A 19133-nucleotide genomic window follows, 5' to 3' on the forward strand; every position below is an offset into this window, starting at 1 on the left:
GAGAGTTTTTCGAGAGAAGATGCTACTCCCTCCAGGAAAAACATCTTGATAAGCATTATCGAATAATGCTTCAGCTTTTTACCAAGTTGGAGCAGATCCAAATCTAAAGCATGTTTTCCTTACTTCCATCCCTAAAGAACTATCCCAGATGGTTGAAAGATCTTTCTTCGGAAAACAAAGGAGAATACAAGATGTTCCCTTAGGTGAAATCCATCAAGAAGTCCATTTATGTCTTGAAGAATTGTGCTTAAAGTGCCAGATGGTCCGTACCCATCATCACGACAGGCGCCTTGAATTAGCTTGTTTTCGCCAGAAGTTAAAAATCAAATGTTCCAAGAAAGACTGTGATGGTACATGTGGCAAGTATTCCCGGAAGAAGAAACACTACAAGAAATTTTGGATAAAGAAATCCAAACATGGCTCCAAGCATTTCCGGAAAAAGAAGAAATGGCGATACCTACGTAAAAGGAAGTATCGCACAAGCCACAAAAAATCAAACCGTTGCTACATCTGCAATTAGAAAGGACATTTTGCCAAAAACTGTCCTCAAGCGAGAAAATGTCAGAATCACCTAATTCATCACATTGAAAACGAAACATGCATTTATCTTGAAAATGATGATATTGAATCCTTATTCTCTGCTGATGAAGAGCCATCTGAACAAACTCTTTGTGCTATTCCCTTGTACCAAACTTCCCGGTGAGATCGAGTCGACTCGGAATCAAAGATATCTTCCATATATCACCATCATCCCCAGAACCAAATCTTGACATATTTTCAAGTCAAACTCACTGTCCCCATTTCCTGTAAAAATCCTCACTTCAAAGTTTGCCAAACCCATCACTGTTATTGCTCTCATTGACACAGGAGCAAGTTGTTCAATATTAGACACCAAAGTTCTTCCTGAAGAATTTTGGACTCCTTACACTCGATACTTCAATTCTGCTTCAGGAGATACTTTCTCCACAAATGTTAGAACCACTCCTGTAACTGTCCAGTTCTTCCCTTAGTACTCTATAACTACAAAAATCTTTGGATCAGACATTCCCAATAAAGATCTGATAATTGGGTGGGACATCATGACTCAAATCTCTCAGCTTCGCATCATTCCTGGAAAAGGTCTTAGATATAAAGATCAATTCTTTGAGTTCATCAACATTCAGAGACTTTTTTCCATCCAAATGAGTCTACTAGATCCAATTATGCAAAAGTTGTTAGAATCTTGTTCAGAATCCCATTCCGAATTCGCTCAAAAGTGCTCCCATCCTTTATGGGAAAATCCAGTTCTTTGTTCGCCTTCCTTTCAAGAAGAATGAAGATATAAACCCAACCGGGGCGAGCCACATGGGAATGAAGCCGAACATCTGGTTTTAGCTCAAAGGGAATGTTCGGAACTATTGCAACAAGGCCTTATTGAAATCTCTGATTCACAATGGGCTTGTGAAGCCTTTTATGTCAATAAGCGCGCCGAGCAAAATAGAGGAAAAATGAGATTGGTGATCAACTATCAACCTCTCAATCTTTTTCTCCAAGATGATAAGTTCCCTTTACCATCTAGAGATTCTCTCTTTAGTGGTCTAACCAAGGCCCACATCTATTCCAAATTCGACCTCAAAGCCAGATTTTGGCAATTGGGCATCCATCCTGAAGACAAATCCAAAACAGGATTCTGTATCCCGAACCAGCACTTCCAATGGAAAGTTCTTCCTTTTGGCTTAAAGGTAGCACCATCCCTCTTCCAAAAGGCCATGTGCCGCATCTTCCAACCGATCTTATCAAGTGCAACCGTATACATTGACGATATTCTGCTATACAGTCCTGATGAACAGTCACACTGTCAACTCCTTGAGCAATTTGCAGAAATCGTGAAAAAGCATGGTATTATGCTTTCCCAAAGGAAGATGAATATTGCCCAGACAGAAATCGATTTTCTTGGTATGCACCTTAACAAAGGTACATACTACCCAGGGCCACATATCGCTCAAGAATTATTGAAGTTTCCTCAAGACAACTTCACAACAAAGCAAGTTCAGCGGTTTCTTGGGATAATTAATCATCTCGGGTTTTTGTCCCAAAATTGCAAAGCTTCGATTCCTTTGCAATCCATGTCAAGAAGAATTCCCCACCTTGGGGAAAAGCTCGGACCAAAGCAGTCGTGAACTTAAGGAGATTATGCAGAATCTCCCACCATTACAAATACCATCAACAGGCAAAAGGATTCTTCAAACTGATGCCAGTGATGAATACTGGGCAGCCATCCTGTTCGAAGAAATTGATGGTAAGAGACATTTTTGTGCTTACAAAAGTGGAAAGTTTTCTCAAGCTGAAATGCATTACCATTCCACTTTCAAAGAAATCTTAGTAGTAAAAAATGGAATCAAAAAGTTTGAGTTTCATCTCATCGGCCACCACTTCCTAGTGGAATTAGACATGGCATCTTTCCCCAGATGACCAAGTTTAAACAGAAACAGATTCCAAATTCCCAACTGCTTCGATGGGCTGAATGGTTCTCAAAATACTCCTTTGAAACTAAGCATATTCCTGGAAAGAAGAATGTACTTGCTGACTTCTTATCAACGCCAAAAGCACCAGCCGAGATCAACATGTACATCAAGAGGTCTGCTTTCCATATGCTCAATCATGGAGTAAAATACAAAATTGAGAACATCAAAGATTCACAAAGCTAGAAATACCCCCGAGAGATTATTCAGGCAAATCCCGAACGACGTCTTGCTGAGAACCCAGAGAACCTCATGTGGCAAAGCCACACGAGACCTATTCGAGATTCAACGAGAGGTTCGATTCTTTATCCTTTTGGGTTAAATATGAATTATCCATTCATTCATCCTCTTATCTGGAAGGAAGATGATTTCCCGAACAGCTCAAAACGTTATTGTGATACTTAATCAATAAGTACCTAATAGCTTTTGAAATTCCAACCAGAAGATTCATTGCCAACCTCACAAGGATATTCCTGCTCGGAAGAAACATCGAAAAAAAAGTGATAGAAATCTTTTAGATTTTCTAAATTGGTTCTATCATCCTACATGTTGGAAACAAGACTTAGAAAAAAAACTAAGATCCATGACGCCGAATCCTGAGGTCCACACCATCCTGTTTTTCCGACGTCCATGGAATTTTTGCAGAAATAATGGTAGTATTCTCGATGCACCACTGGAAATAGGAACCACATCCTATAAACCTAACTTGAACAGCCAAGAAGCCCGGATTTACAAATCTTATCCTAGATCTGTCCGACTTTGTGAACATGAATATCGAGAACTCCAGAGAATCCTATGCCAAGAAAACAAGACTATTCCCGAAGATGTTTGGAATAATGTACCCACTACGTGGGATCATTATGACCTAGCACCAGAAGCTAAGGAAGCACTCGGACAATACAGACAAGCCACATCGTCCCAAGAGCCCGAAATGACAAACGAAGATGACATTGTCCAATCCACCCAGGACCCCTATGCACGCTTTGGAGGACCTCTGTCCCAGGATCCCTATGAAAAATTCCAAAGCATGGACACATCTTTCTATGCACAGCCATCTAACTAACCTCAGCCAAGAATTCCTGACCCTCAAGAAGATGAAAATACAAACTGGGCTGAAGAAGAAGCATCACATTGGGCTCATGAACAAGCATCCTCATCACGAAGGCTGAATCAAATCCTCTCACTTGAAGACCTTGAAGCCCTTGAACAGAAATACGAGGCACATCTCCTAGAAAATAGCTCGGATGACTCAATTTGTAGCTACAATGCTCGTGACGGACAAGACCGTTGAGTCCGTACAATTTCACTGTAGCAAATCACTGTTCACTTTTACTGTAGCACTAGGCTAGGGAAAGTACTATTCACAGTACAGTTACTGTTCATAGTGTGCGAATAATTCCCTCCCGAAAGTTTTCGGTGCCCCTGTTTGTATCTGGACCCGTGAGCTAGGTCCCTGTGTGTGTCCTTGTGACCTCTTATTGCCTATATAAGGTAAGGAGGGTGTAATGTTTTGGGCAGAGTCTCCAGAAGTAAAGTGTGTGTTTTGTGAAAATCTTTCCATGGCTTTCTAAATCTCTCCTCTTCTCCAGCCTGGTAGGATCCTTCAAGAAATGCAGTTTAGGTAGGTTAGAAACGTTTCCATCCTGGCATCTCTGAGTGTCTCTAGGGTCTGAACTAAAGGGCTTAAGTGGTTTTTTGCTAAAAGGCTGTCCCTGAAAGGCTTGAACGAGAGTTGTTCGCCTACTGTGGGATGCATACCTGCAGAAAATTTACTCTCCTTCCCTGGTTCTAATAGAAAAATTCGTTCACCAGATGAATAGAAAAATTCGTGTACACTAATTTCATGAAAAGCGCGATAGACATAAATTCGCGATTCCGTATGCAGCAATCAACACGGGATTCGTTCTTCCTTAACACGATATTAGGACAGTCTATTGTAATGAGTCCATCTTGTCATCCTCTCCTATTCCATGTCCATCTGTTATACTCCGATTGGGTCTAGGTCTTATTTTATTTGTTTCCCCCCAAAATTTCGAGGAAATTACTCGCCGACGGACGGCGGTGTTGAAGGATCAGTTGCCTCTTGGCTATATGTAGAGAGCAATAATGCATTCGGAATGGGAATCTGTAGGCTCCGACTTAAATACCGACGTTTGGTAAACATACAATGAATATGGACATTCATGAATTTTTTCCCGTACAAGCAATCTCTTATGCTTTCTTTTTATACAAAAATGTCAATTAATGGCACGTTTGGTAACGTTTTGTTCAAAAATTGTTATAGGGAACAAAAATAGAAAAAGCTATTTATGTTACGAGGAACAATTTTTTACTAGAAAGACGCGTTTGGTAAACTTATTCCAGGAATAAAAAATGAATAGAAACATGTTTAGTAAATTTATATATTTTTTTTGTTTCTTTTAATTTTTTAATATTTTTATTTTATTTTTCCTTTTTTCATTTCTTTTTTTTTTTTCTTTTTTTCTTCTTTTGGCCAATCGCCGACCTTCGGCGACCGGCCGACGGGGGCAGCCTCGCCCGGCCACGCCAAGGCTTGCCGGCCCCGGCGGGCCGAGCCTCGCCGTGGTTGGGCGAGGCTCGGCCTTACCTTGGCTGGGGTGAGCTCGAGCTCGCCCGATCCGGTGAGGCCGAGCCTCGCAGGCACGGGCGAGGCCGAGCCTCACCGAGGGCTGGCGACGCCGGCGAGGTCGCCAACCCTCGACGGTTGGTCGCTAGCCATAGCCGAGGCCGGCGACCGGCCAAAGAAAGAAGAAGAAGAAAAGAAGAAGAAAAAAGAGGAGAGAGAAGTGTTTCTTCAAAAGTGTTTTGGAACAAAAAAAAAACTTTTTTGTTTCTCATTTCCGTTCTTTTTTGTTCGGGAACAAAAAAAGACAGATTTTGAACAAAAACGCAAACAAACGCGTTTTTGTTCTTTTTTTTGTTCCCGGGAACAAAAAAACAAAAATCTGTTCTTAAACAGAAAAAGAAGTGAAAACATGCACGCCCTAAATAGCCACGTTTCCTTGTGCCCCGTTGACATTACAAATTCCCTCTTTTTCACACAAATATTCCCTGCGATAAATCCAAACGGGTACTTCGCTTCGACCGGAGGCTCGCTTTTGAAGTCATCGCCGTGCTCCCCACCTCTTCGTCGCCCCAACCCCGCCACCCTCCTCTATCCTACGCCGTGGACGTTTCTTCCACGCGTCGCCCGCTATTTGGAAGGCCATTTCTTTATTCGTGCTCCAATTCAACGGACAAAATTCAGAGGATATTAGAATGTAAACCTTCGTTCTCTCGGCTAAAAGGACTACGTTATTGGATATATTATTAATATAGTCTAAAATAATATGTTCACATACAAGCTCAATAGGTGAAAGTATGGTTATTTGGATCCATATGGGCCAGAGCCTAATAACATGCATATAAAAACTCTAGGGTTTCCCTACGCTGAAGGTAACACTGTTGAGCGTTTCAAACTTGACATCTCTTGGTGTAATACTTCAAGCAACCACTTCTTTTCTCTCAAACCTATAACCTCCAACAATACTGAAGTATTATGTTCGTGTGTTGGATTTGAGCGAGAAAGGTGTCTTCTTGAAGATTTCGTCAAGACGAACTCATGGGTGTAATTTACTTTTGATTTCGACGGTGATATTGGCCGGGATCTGAGTTTGAAGATTTGGGTGACCGAAATCTTTGATTCAAAAACCCAAAAATCATAGCCAATTTTAGAGGGTGGAACCACTTAGGCTTTGTTCTACTCGTTGATACGAATGTTTTGAGTGGTCACTTGCGTCAATCGAAGGTCAGACGAAGAAGTTACAGCACCCGGAAGTTTCCATTTGAATTTCTAGCGAATTTTGGGGACGGAATTTCCAGCAAATTTCGGGGGCGGAAATTTCCAATGAGTTTCAGTGACAAGGGCAGTTTATCTTAAGGTTTTGGGTGCTCCAGATCTATTTTTGGGGTTTGTTTTGGCAAATTCCATCTCTACAGAGTGATTTGATCAAGGTTAGGGGAGTTATTCGACTTTGTGGCTCCAAGAACTCCAAGGTGCACTCTTTCTAACACTTTGCTCTGATTAAAATGGCAAAGCATAGTTCCTATAATATTATAAAGTTGCAATCATTCGATGTTACTGAATTTCATGGTTGGAAATTACATGTTCAATTTGGCATGAAAGAACATGACATATTCTACACTCAGTATTAAGTGATTTTGCATCTACCACTAAAGATGTAGATGAATATCAATGGAACAAAGATGAAGATTTTTGTAGAGATTACTTGTTAAACTCTCTAAATCTTATTCTGGCTATAACTTATAGTGAGTATAAGACGGCGAAAGAGATATGGGATTACTTGAACGCTCAGTTCCAAAAACAAGAGGGGCTCCAAAACTCTCTTAGCGGAGAAATTTTTTTACTTTAAGTTCACTATGAATTCGAGCATTACCTCTCAATTAGTTGAATTTGAGAACATGAGAAACAAGTTGAAAGATGATAACTCTGATATGTTTGATAATCTCTTTGTCGGTATTGTGTTGAGCAAACTACCAACTAAATGGAGTTCTTTCAAAACTGAAATGCACAGACTGAAGGTACAGATGAGACTGGATGAATTAAAGAGGTATATTTACATTGAGGATCAAAATATTATTAGGAAGAATTTGGAACAAGTAAGACAACAAAAGTCAGTTGCCAACTTAGTTTCACACTCCAATAAACCTCAGAAAAGTCCAAGTCACCAAAGGTGAATCATCTTTACAGTTAGAGGTCAACAAGATTATCTTCAAAAAGAAGAAAAACTATATATTTCTTTTTATTATTTAATTATTTTTTAATTAAATAAAATAGTAATAGAAAATATTTATTGGGGCAAGTGCTATAATTGTGGACAGTGGTGTTACTTATCATGCTACAAATGACAAAAACTTACTCACTGAAGTCATGGAAGTGAAAGACACTGTGGAAAATTGCAATGGTAGTGAGACAAATGTGACTCATGTTGGAACTGCAAATTTGATGCTTTCTTCGGGCAAATTACTAACTCTGAAACATATTAGAGTAAACCTTTACTTAAAAAGAATTTGATATCTATGAGTTTGCTTGATAAAGCTAGTATGTCTTTTTCAACTATGAATGGTAGAGTAACTTTATCTGTTAACTCATATTATTTCAGTCGTGTATTCATGGTTAATGGTATGTATAGGTTGAGTTTAGATATTGATAGCATAAATAATATGAATTCTGCTTTGATTGATCCAAAATTGCTACACAATAGATTTGGACATGTGAATTACAGGAAAATGCAACATTTAGCTAAAACTCACAACATTCCGTTAGATACTTCTATTCGATTTGACAAGTGTGAAGTGTGTACACAGGCTAAAATCACTAGAAAACCCTTTACGTTGGTTTCTAAAAGCACACAACTTCTTAAGTTAATACATTATGATATTTGTGACTTTCGAAATTACATTACTGAAGGTGGTTGGAAGTATCTAATAACATTTATAGATAATTTTTCTAGATATTATCATGTCTATTTGTTGAAATCGAAAGATGAGGTGTTTGAAAAATTTAATATTTTCAAGTCTAGAGTAGAAAATCAACTCAACTTGAAAATTAAGAGGTTTAGGAGTGATAGAGGAGGAAAATATACTATGTCAAGGTTTAAGGAATTTTGTGCTTCAGAAGGTATAATACTTGAAACCACTGCTCCTTATTCACCACAATCAAATGGTGTTGCCGAGCATAAGAATAGAACGTTAACTGAAATGTTAAACTCTATGTTACTTGCAGCTAGCATGCCTTTCTCCTACTTGGGAGAAGCAGTTCTAACTGCTAATTATATCTTGAACAAGTTGCCGCACTCTAAGTTGTCCATGACACCTTATGAGATATGGCATAAGCACCCTTGTAGATATGACACTCTTAAGACTTGGGGTTGTATTACTTATGTAAGTATACCGGATCCTAAGAAACTTAAGGTGGGATCTAGAACCATTACTTGTATATATCTAAGTAGTGATTTTTAGATTTATCTACTAACACAATAATAGAATCTAGAGATGCAGTGTTCTTCGAAAACAAGTTTCTCAGAGATCAATGCTTGAATGTTTCTGGATCTATAGATATGATTTCAGAATCTCCTGTAGAATCTGAAGTAGGCCCTTCTGACACTAATCCCACACAGTTGGCTATTGAACCAATTCCAATTAGAGTATCTACAAGAGAGAGAGAATTCCCAAAAGTTTTGGTGAGGACTTTGTTGCTTACCATCTTGAAGATGATCCATTCTCCTATTATGAAGCAATGAGATCTAGGGAATCTCTACTGTGGGCAGAAGTCATAGATGATGAAATGAGCTCTCTGTTGCAGAATTACACTTGGCAGCTAGTAAATTTGTCAAAAGGGGCTAAAGCTATAGGCTGTAAATGGGTGTTGAAGAAGAAACTGAATAGTGATAGATCAATAGCTAGATTAGCTAAAGGCTACAAACAACAGAGTGGAATAGATTATTTTCATGTCTATTCACCCGTGTGTCATCTATCAACTATAAGAATTATTCTTGCTTTGGCATCTATTGAACACTTTGTAGTGCATCGAATGGATGTAAAAACAGTTTTCTTAAATGGAGATTTAAATGAGGAAATTTATATGGAACAACCGGAAGGATATGTTATGAAAGGTCCTGAGGACAAAGTTTGTAAATTGAATAATCCTTGTATAGTCTTAAATAACCACTTAGGATGTGGCATCTTAAATTTGACAAAGTGGTAAAGAGTTATGGCTTTCAGTCTAGTTATTCAGATAAATGCATTTTACCATCATTCTATGTCAAATAAGATAGTCATCATTTACTTATATGTTGATGACATGTTAATTCTTGGTTCTGATAATTCTGTAGTGAGTAACGTGAAAGTTACTTTAGCTAAAGAATTTGACATAAAAGATCTTGGTATTATTAATACCATTCTTAGTATGAAAGTAAACTTTAACCGGCAAGTCATCTCCCTTAGCTAGACTCATTATATTGAGCAGCTACTTTCTACTTGGAGATATGATAAGTGTAAACTGAGTGAGATACCATGTGATTATAATAATAGACTGAGTCCTAATGAAGGGACCGGCATGGATCAGTTAAAATACTCGAAATTACTTGGTAGTCTCATGTATGCTATGAGTTGCACTAGACCCAACATAACCTTTACAGTTGGCATGCCGAGTCGTTTTACTAGTAATCCTAGTAAAGAGCATTGGGATGCTCTCGATAGGCTAATGAGATACCTTAAAGGTACTAAAGATTATGCTCTCTATTATTCTGGTTATCCTCCAACTGTGGATGGATATTCTGATGTCTCATGGTGCTCAGATATTGAAAATAGTAAATTCACTAGTGGATATGTATTTACTTTGGGTGGAGTTGCTATTACTTGGAAATCCAAACGACATACTTGTATTGCATTGTTGTCTATAGAATCAGAACTTCTCGCTTTAGCCTTCGCCGGTGAAGAGGTAGAGTGGATAAAGAATCTGATTATGGATATTCCTTTAACTCGGCTAAAGATTAATTCTTTAAGCCTATTCTGTGATAATCGAGCAACTGTCTAAGTCGTCAAGAATGCTCTCTTTAATTCAAAGCGAAGACATGTGAGACTGAGACATGCGTTATTGAATTATTTGAGAGAACAATGAGTTATCACCTTGATCGATGTGAGATTGAAGGATAACATAACCGATACTCTTACCAAAGGTATGCCAAAAGATCAATTATTCAAAACAGTGGGGGAATTGGGGTTAAAGACTGTATAGGCAAGTCTTAACTACCATTTACTTACCATCTAATTGTGTGTTTTGAATTATCGAATATTTCTTTATTGGCTACAATGATAAGTACAGTTTATGTGTTTCATCGATGTTCAAAGTTAGTGACTAATTTGAAAATGGTGAGTTATCTCATTCCAAACTTGATGAAGATGACTTTAACCTAATTCAAATGTTCTATCGGGGAAAATTGTGTCATTCCAAACTTGATGATACAATTCAACTAGGTTGGACTATCCTTTTTGGGTAAATGATATCATTCCAAACTTGATGCTAGATTATTTGACTTTAAGGAATCAGTAACTGTGACATTCTAAATTGAAACATAGAAATAATTGTTTATATAAGAAGCTTGCTGGTCTTGTTCTTAATTGAAACTTGATATTACATGACTAGGTTATTATAGGTGACTTGACTATTGGTCATGTTTTTTGAAACTAGATAATAGTTATTCTCCTACAAATAAACTTAAGTTGATGGCTCTTTGTAAATCACATTGTTTAGGTCTTGTTCATAATATCTGAAACTTGATTGATGCTTATGAACATGATATTATGATGCTTTATGACATCAATATATGTTCTTCTCTACCTGATGGAATGTTGCTAAATTTTATTCAAATGATTGAATTCATGATAATATGAAATTCATATTTGACATTCTAGAGAGGATGGCAGATATAGAAGAGAGCTTAATGAGTGAGATCCTGACCAGGATGACCTACTTGATGAATGAATATATATCATTTAAAGCGTGTAGGGACTTGATAGTTTACTTGTTATTGCATATTTTGATGAAGTCCATTTACTTGAGACTTGCATTTTGCTATTTCTATTTTGTGAACATTATTATGCTTGTTTCTTATATTTGTAAGGTTTTGGACTATTTTGACTAGCCTACTTATACTTGACTATTATGCATATATTGGTTGTGAACTGAGTCTGAGATTTATTTTGGGATTTTGATTTTGTTAATCTCATAACAAATTCATGATAAGAATGATTCACTCATTTGAATTGTAAATGATGATTTAATTTAATACTTTATTGCTGAAATACTCTTTGACCGATCTGAGTTGATTGTCTTGGACTGAATGTAGATGATTCATGTTTGTGTGAACATTACACTGACCACCTTATTGGATTATGCTGTATGGTGAATATAGGAGGAGATTGTTGGATATATTATTAATATAGTCCAAAATAATATATTCACATATAAGCCCAATAGGTGAAAGCATGGTTATTTTGATCCATATGGGCCAGAGCCCAATAACACGTATATAAAAACTCTAGGGTTTCTCTACGCTGGAGATAACACCGTTGAACGTTCCAAACTTGACGTCTCTTGATGTAATACTTCAAGCAACCGCTTCTTCTCTCTCAAACCTATAACTTCCAACATACGTTTGGACTGGACTTGGATCCCGATGTTTTTTAAGTGTATTATAATTCGTTCGGGATGGATCGAGATGATGATGGGGACTTAATTGGAGGGGGTTTGGATCTTATGAAACCCTCAAAATGAATTTTGTTTCTTTTCTTTCGTAGAAAAGGTTCAAAAAGAAATTCTCAACTCCAACAGAACAAGAAATAATGACGTGTGTTGAAGATTTTATCTACTTTTCATTATGTTTTTTTCAAGTCGTGAAAGGGAAAAGCGAAAGTCAGAGACTAAGAATAATAGCTTCTCGGGCTCAACTACAGGCGTGACGTAGAGATTGTTAATAATTTAAAACCTAAGCTTTTTATACTAGCCATTTGGTTCTAGGATAATCACCACATAATTACCATATTTCTCATTTTTTCCTCTATTTCTTTGTAATTATATAACGGTTTCCCAAGGAAAAAAAATGGTTCTTTGCTTCTCCCGAGTCAAGTCGAATCACGTAGAATTTGACCCAATATAGCTTGAGAGCTATGCTAGCATGACCTAATTTAAAGAAAAGTTTCCCAACAACCTATGTCCCATTTGGGATTAAGCAGATTCACGGGTCAAAGTTCACTTCTTTTTTTGTGTCTATGATGGATATTTACGAATGGAGTGCTTATGTTAGATGATAGTTTTGATTTTTACTAAGGATAATTTGGGTAATTGCAAGTGCTGAGGGCCCAGGCGAGGGGCAGGGGGGCGGGGGGCATGGACCATGCCTAGCCAAAAGCCAGGCACCCCCCATCCCTACCACGGCCACCTCGCGCCCGGTCGGACTTCGCTAGATTTCAAAATAATTTAATAATTCTAAGGAGGAGTCACAAATTTTCGGGTGGACCATTCCTCGACCTGCCCCCCAAAAAGTCATACCAGCATAGGCTTTAGCTTATGCTGTGAGGCCCGTGCGAAGAATCCAAAGCCTCTCAAACTTCTTTGAAAGCGAAAGATCTTGAGGTTTTGGAAAAACCCTCCCTTTTTATTTGCATTAGTATATTATGTTTGACGCAGATATAAAGCTCAATCCAAGCCTTGCAAAATACAAGATAATTAATAATAATAATGGCATAATGTGGAAAAATGGGAAAATCAAATAAAAAAGAGAGAAATTAAAGTTGGGATTTGATGTCGTCGGCAACGTTCTGGGCGTCCGAAGCAGCTCCAGAGAATCCTCTCCTCGACAGCCCGACGCAGTACAGGCCCTTCTTGCCCTTCCAGTGATTTGGGAAGCTCGGTTTCGCAATCCCATCTTCGTTCAGCAGGTAATCATCCCCCTGCGAAAATAAAAAATACAAAAACAAAAACCACCAAAAAGGAATTAATAGAGTAAAATAAAAATTAGGAGACCTTTACATAATAAAAATTGGAATAAAGAAATCGATCTCGTGTGGATGGGGTTTGCGTGCCTTGAGCCATTTGTGGGTGGACCGCTTGAAGCCGGTGCAGAAGACGATGGCGTCGAAGGGATGGGACTTGCCGTCTTCGAACTCCGCCACGTCCCCTTCTATCCTTTTCAACGCCGGCAGGACCTGTTCAAAAATTTCATCACAAAAGTCCATGACGGGGATCCATATCCATACCTAGATCGCATATTAATGGGGAACTACCCGATCGGCCCTCAATTCATTATGCACATGTCAACTCGATCATAAATTTTTCAATTTTACTAATTGAGTCACAAACTTTTGCACGAGATTCTAATGCAATTATTCCGACCAATCTCAGCTGAAAATCTTTGAAGTGGTTGCCCGAAATGAGTACACTAGAATTTTGCGCAAAATTTTAAAATTGAATTTGCAAAAAATGAGAAATTTAAGATTGAACTGGTATTCATACAATAAATGCAGGAATACTTGAGTAAAATAAAATCGTCAGTATAAAGAAAACTTTATATAAACAGTCTTGTTCTTCGTCAATTTAGGGTTTAACCACTAAATCGTTCGCTAACCATCCATTTGTAACGAAGGCCGCTCGTGGGAAAAAATTGTCACACCGGCGGGGCACGCCAGAACTACTCACTATATGTTAGTCTTACTTGCAAATTAAGATAAGCTTCGAAGACCATCATCCCTTCTTTTTTTCCTATTTCTGTTGCTACCGCCATAAAATATTATTACAAGCTGACCACTTATTTTTAATAATGACGAGATTTATAGTTGACCGTCGCCGGCCTTCAACTGAATCGACGAAATTTCACATGTTCTCGCATGCCGGACGCAAGATCGGAAGTCAAGAGCTGGAGAGGTGGAGATCGAATCGTGTTACCTGAATCTCGCCGGACTTAATCTTCTGGCAAGTGCCGAGGTCGATGAAGGGGTATTTGCCATACTTGGTCTTCGTGAGGAGAGGACCCTCGCTCGGCCTCCTCAGCCCGTACTTGGACATGTCCCCGTACACCAGCTTGCTCAGCAGCACCAGCAACGTGTCCACCGTGCCAGGTGAGAAATACTTCAGCAGCGCCAGGCCCAGATTCGCGATCCCCTTCGACAGCACATGTACCTGCGGATGATAAGTGCACATTATAAGCAGTGGGGCCATGAACGATGTTCGCCAACACTCGACGGAAGGTTACAATGTGCGCATCTCGAAACAGACGAGGAAGATGAAGTCACGACACGGCGTGGGGGATTTCGCTGACGGGTGCCGACGGACGGTGCCTTCGGGTTAACGTGTCGAGAAGAGTTTTGTGTCGGGATTTCGCCGACGGGCGCAACATACATCGATGTTTGCTCTCGTGTCATATCAGATGTAGATTCTCCCGTTACAACAAGCAACGAGCAAGATTGGAAACATGTTTCGATCAAAAAAAGAAAAAAAGTACGGAAACATGTAGACGAAATCCTTCCTTATTGATGCAAACGAGATTCTTTTTTTTTTTTTTCTTAAAGAATGATGAGAAAGCAAGTGAAGCTTTTTACCGGGCTCCGGACAACGATGGAGGTTCTTGCGCCGTGGTTGGCTAGGTCCAGCGCGATCTCCATGCCGGAATTCCCCGACCCGACCACCAAAACCCTGCTGTTCTCGAACTCCTTCCCGTTCTTGTACCGGGTCGAGTGAATCACCTTCCCGCCGAAACCCTCGATCCCCTCCACCTCCGGGATGAAGGCATCGCTCGACTCGCCGGTGGCCACAACCAGGAACCGGCACCGGTACTCCACGGCCTCGCCGGAGCCCACGTCCCTCGCGCCGACCCTCCACATCCCATCCCCCTCGTCGTAGACCGCCGACTCCACGGACCTCCCGTAGGCCGGCTCGATGCCGAAGCGGGCCACGTAGTCGTCAAAGTAGCGGAGGAGCTGGTCCTTGGGCACGTACTCGGGGTAGTCCGGGGGGAAGTGCATGTGGGGGAGCTCGCAGTACTGCTTGCGGATGTGGAGGTGGAGGCGGTCGTAGGCATATTTCTTCCACATGGAGGCGAAGCAGTCCTCTCGCTCGAGGACGACGTGGGGGATCGAGAGGGTCTTGAGGCACGCCGATGCGGCGAGCCCCGACGGCCCCGCTCCGACGACGACGACGGCTGCGGCGGCTTCCTGTTCCATCCTCTTGGTCTTTGTGGCTTTGGCTGCGATGATGTGTGAACGGAAAGGAAGACGGAAGTCGGTAGATGTTGGCGAGGGCTTCTTATATTTTCTCCTTATATTGGGGCTTTGAATGTTAGTTCTCGTGGCTTGGTGGGTCCTCGTGTGGAAAAATATCAATAATCAGGTGGATCTTGGCGTGTGATGCACATGTGTGACGTACCCCGATCTAGACCGTCGAATTCGTTGATTGCCACGCGTAGAATGAATGGACCCCCGTGAACCGATGCTTGTCGTCAAGGGGAGCGATGGCCAATACAAGAAAGAAATCGATGAGCATGGAAAATTTTATTCCAAAGTAGCACGATCTAATTCAAAAATTTCACCTAATTGGGCACATCCTCGGAGAATCGCTATCAGCAGATTTCCCAATAACCTTGATATGAAGCTAGAGCTTTTAACTAGGATGAATGCACTAACTAATAAGTCGATTTTATATTACTCTTCATGAAATAGTGAATAGTCTTTATCGATACACAAATGTATAACTCCTCGGGAATTTTAATTGTGCTTCTAGGTATAGAATACCCGCATAGTCAGGACACTCAATCTTCAGCGAGTCGCTCGGTGGATAAACAAACAAGATACGCAAGCCATAGGTAGGATGGCCCCATTATAGGTAGCATGGCAATAGCAAGGTCCTGTGGTGCTGGCAAGTTCGCAATAATAGCCGTGGTCCATAGTGTCAAGGGGACCACCGAGCAATCACATAGCAATACTCATCCTTTTTATTGTCGGTCGCTTAATAACATAGGCATTGCAAACTTGTGGAAGGATCATTGTGTACCATGTACTTCAAGAAAATTGTAGATGTGACCTTTTGTCTTCGAGGAGATGATTTTAAGTGGTTGCTGTGAGCTCTATAAAGCAGCATTTGAATAAAACCAAAGGAAAAAAATTGATGGAAAACATATATAAAGCAGCATTCGAATAAGAAATATTAGAAGAATGACGCCATAGTAAAGAGGAATGTGCTAATTACAAACGAAAGAGATGAAATGTCCAATCTAAAAGTTTAAGTTATTAAATGAATAAGTAATTTATTATTTAAATAATCTAAGACACATGATACTTATCCTTTTCAGCGTTGGTAGCTTGATAACATAGGTGTTGCAAACTTGTGGAAAGAACATTGGGTCCTATGTATGCACTAAATGAAGCTTCGACTGACCCATCAACAACCTTATAAGCTTACGTCTAGGACTTTTCTTACAAGCAAGAAGTGCTTCACTTCATGATGGTTGGTCATACTTCTACAAAAGCGTAAATGTGGAAAATAAGTACAATTTTTTTCATCAATCTTCCGTCATTTTAATGAAGGAGTTACTGAATTACTTGCTAACTTGTCGGTATATAGCGCTCGGAATCAAATTTGCTCGAGTCGTTGCGAATCTAATCATTATGGATAGGTCAACTGTTGACAACATGCAATGACGTGGTCTCTGACCGACTTTGTAAATTACATGAACAGCTAAAATTCTGTCCGCTCAAATATAATAGATCATGTCAACGGGTGATTCGGGATCACTGATTAAATATGTGTGGTTAAAAATAATTTATTTTTCAGTGCAGTGATTACACATATGATAAGAATAAAAATGAGTTTGCTAGAAATTATAATATATATTTTCTGATTTGGTTAGTTCTACCGACGCTCTCGAAATATTCGGCACGACAATTGCAAAAGCGATTATTACCGTCTCGAATAGCGTCTGTTGTGTCTTTTCATTTTATTTTATTCTTTGGTAGTTTGTTTTTATTTATTTGTTTTTTTTTTAAATTTTGTTGTTGTTGTTCGGGGGCCAATTGTCTATTTTATGATTGGATTTCCGAGGTTGACGCCGTGCCCAACAAGAACTTTAATGTGCAATGCCTTTTGGAGAAAAAGGTCGTGTGTGAACTTTTAATGTGGTCTAAAGGGAGGGACCTTGTTGGATAAGAATTGAGTTGGATCGTGTTTGTTGATGAAGAGACTTTAATATAAAGTATTATCCTCATGCATACGTTACACAAGGATAAGAATTTAACCGCATTGTGTTTGTTGACAAAGAGACTTTAATATATGTGTGTGTGGTGGGTCCATATATGAATCTCCATGAGTGGTTATTTAGGTCGAATTTGGATTTGGATCGGATCGGAACTTGAAAGGATCTCCACTTTTCCATTTTCACCTTCTTCCTTTTTTTCCTATAATATTTTGTTGACAGTTGCATTTTTTGGAATGAAGAAATTTATCTCTATTATATAGGCCTCGATCCCATCTTCAAGAAAAGAAAAGAAAAAAAGATGGCATGAGGTCTGTATACAATGTTTCACGGCCTTTATGAACTGTTTGATAACCAATTAAGCGCTAAAAGCTTGAGATGGAGCTTATTTGATAAACTTAGGTAAGGTTTGACTTAATAGACTCAATTCATTAGATAGCGACACTAATTATTGACAACGAAAACCTTGTCAAATTAATTGGCGAAAAATCTACTGATGATGACCGCCAATCCATCTTTGGTAAGAAATTCATAAACGTGACTTGTAGATGTCCTTTTTTTTTTTTTTTTTAATCTTTGCCACTAAAATTCGTCGTCACTTAAAATTCAGTATTTAAATTTTCAACACTTACTTTTCAATTTTACTAGATGGGTTTCGGCTCAAATATTTTAAATATAAAAAAAACGTCGTTAAGCAATCCAATTCCAAAGAATTTTAGTACTTTTTATGCGTGCAGCAAGACAAATAATTTCATTTCTATGCACGATGCATTAGTGTGGTGGAGAAGGTCCAACATACCAGCTTGCAAGAAAACCTATTCGAATACTAGAAAAATGAAATTCCGGGAAATTCCGTGCATTCTTCCTTCCAAGCTTCGGAAAATACATGGAAACGTACTCTGTCGTGACTATAGTGTTTTCAACGTCTGCTTTTCCTTTTCCTCTTCCTATCTTACGAGCTATCTACATCATGTGGACGAGTACGATGATGCTCTCCATGCATTATTTTCAGATGCTTCCACGGCATCAAGAGATTATCTATCTAATTATCACTGAACAAGTTTATTTATTTTATTTTTTTGACGAGGAAAAATGATAAAACATAATTTGTAATTAATCAGACGAACAATCGCATGATCCTTCAAGGAACCTAAAACATAATTAATAATGCCAATTGGCATCCTCCTCGAGCAAATGTTAGATTACATTTGAAATTTGCTCATTAAGGTTTGAACCGTCCATTAGGTGAACCCAAGCAAACATATTCTTTCTTAGACTCAGACTCACTCGAGTGAAATTACGTTGAAAATGATGTTATGTTCATTAACCGGCCAGTGAGTTGAAGAGGTATCTTAGTTTATCCTGGTCCACGCCTCCTTTTTTAGCTTACCTTGGTTCTCTACATGCACTTCACCTGACCTATGATCTAATTTCATTTATACTCTAGGACTTGTTCCTAGTTGATGACTTATAGAGGAAAGTGAGAAATTTCAATCCATTTTCATTAAATCTTGATGCACTTTTTAAAATAGGAAAAATGCACAACCGCACTTCATGTTAAGGGCCTCAAATACTCGATATTCTTTTTTTCTTTTGAGATGAGAACTTAAATAATCCTAACTTTGATCTAATATGCAATACCATCTCTGAATTATTGATTCGTGTAATGTGGCCACTAAACTTTGACCTAATATGTAATACCGTTCTCAGACTTTTAATTTGTTTAATGTGGTTTCTGAATTATGGGTAAATGTTCAATATAGTCATTTCATTTAAATCATTTTCACATAATTTAAAGATTGCTTTCAAG

At 39.0% G+C, this 19133-nt stretch overlaps 1 protein-coding gene across 1 annotated transcript; it reads right to left on the reverse strand.

The window, feature by feature from the left end:
• Positions 1-12718: 12718 nt before the first annotated feature.
• On the reverse strand, positions 12719-15365 carry LOC104426722 (probable indole-3-pyruvate monooxygenase YUCCA10). Its single transcript, XM_010039864.3, has 4 exons — positions 14679-15365; positions 14026-14259; positions 13167-13289; positions 12719-13034 (listed from the first exon to the last, which is right to left on the reverse strand). Exons 1-4 carry the CDS (start codon positions 15297-15299, stop codon positions 12870-12872), a joined length of 1143 nt encoding a protein of 380 aa, XP_010038166.2. The 5' UTR covers positions 15300-15365; the 3' UTR covers positions 12719-12869.
• Between the last annotated feature and the right edge of the window lie 3768 nt (positions 15366-19133).

This window comes from Eucalyptus grandis, chromosome 11 (genome assembly GCF_016545825.1).
Source record: "Eucalyptus grandis isolate ANBG69807.140 chromosome 11, ASM1654582v1, whole genome shotgun sequence".
Taxonomy (NCBI): domain Eukaryota; kingdom Viridiplantae; phylum Streptophyta; class Magnoliopsida; order Myrtales; family Myrtaceae; genus Eucalyptus; species Eucalyptus grandis.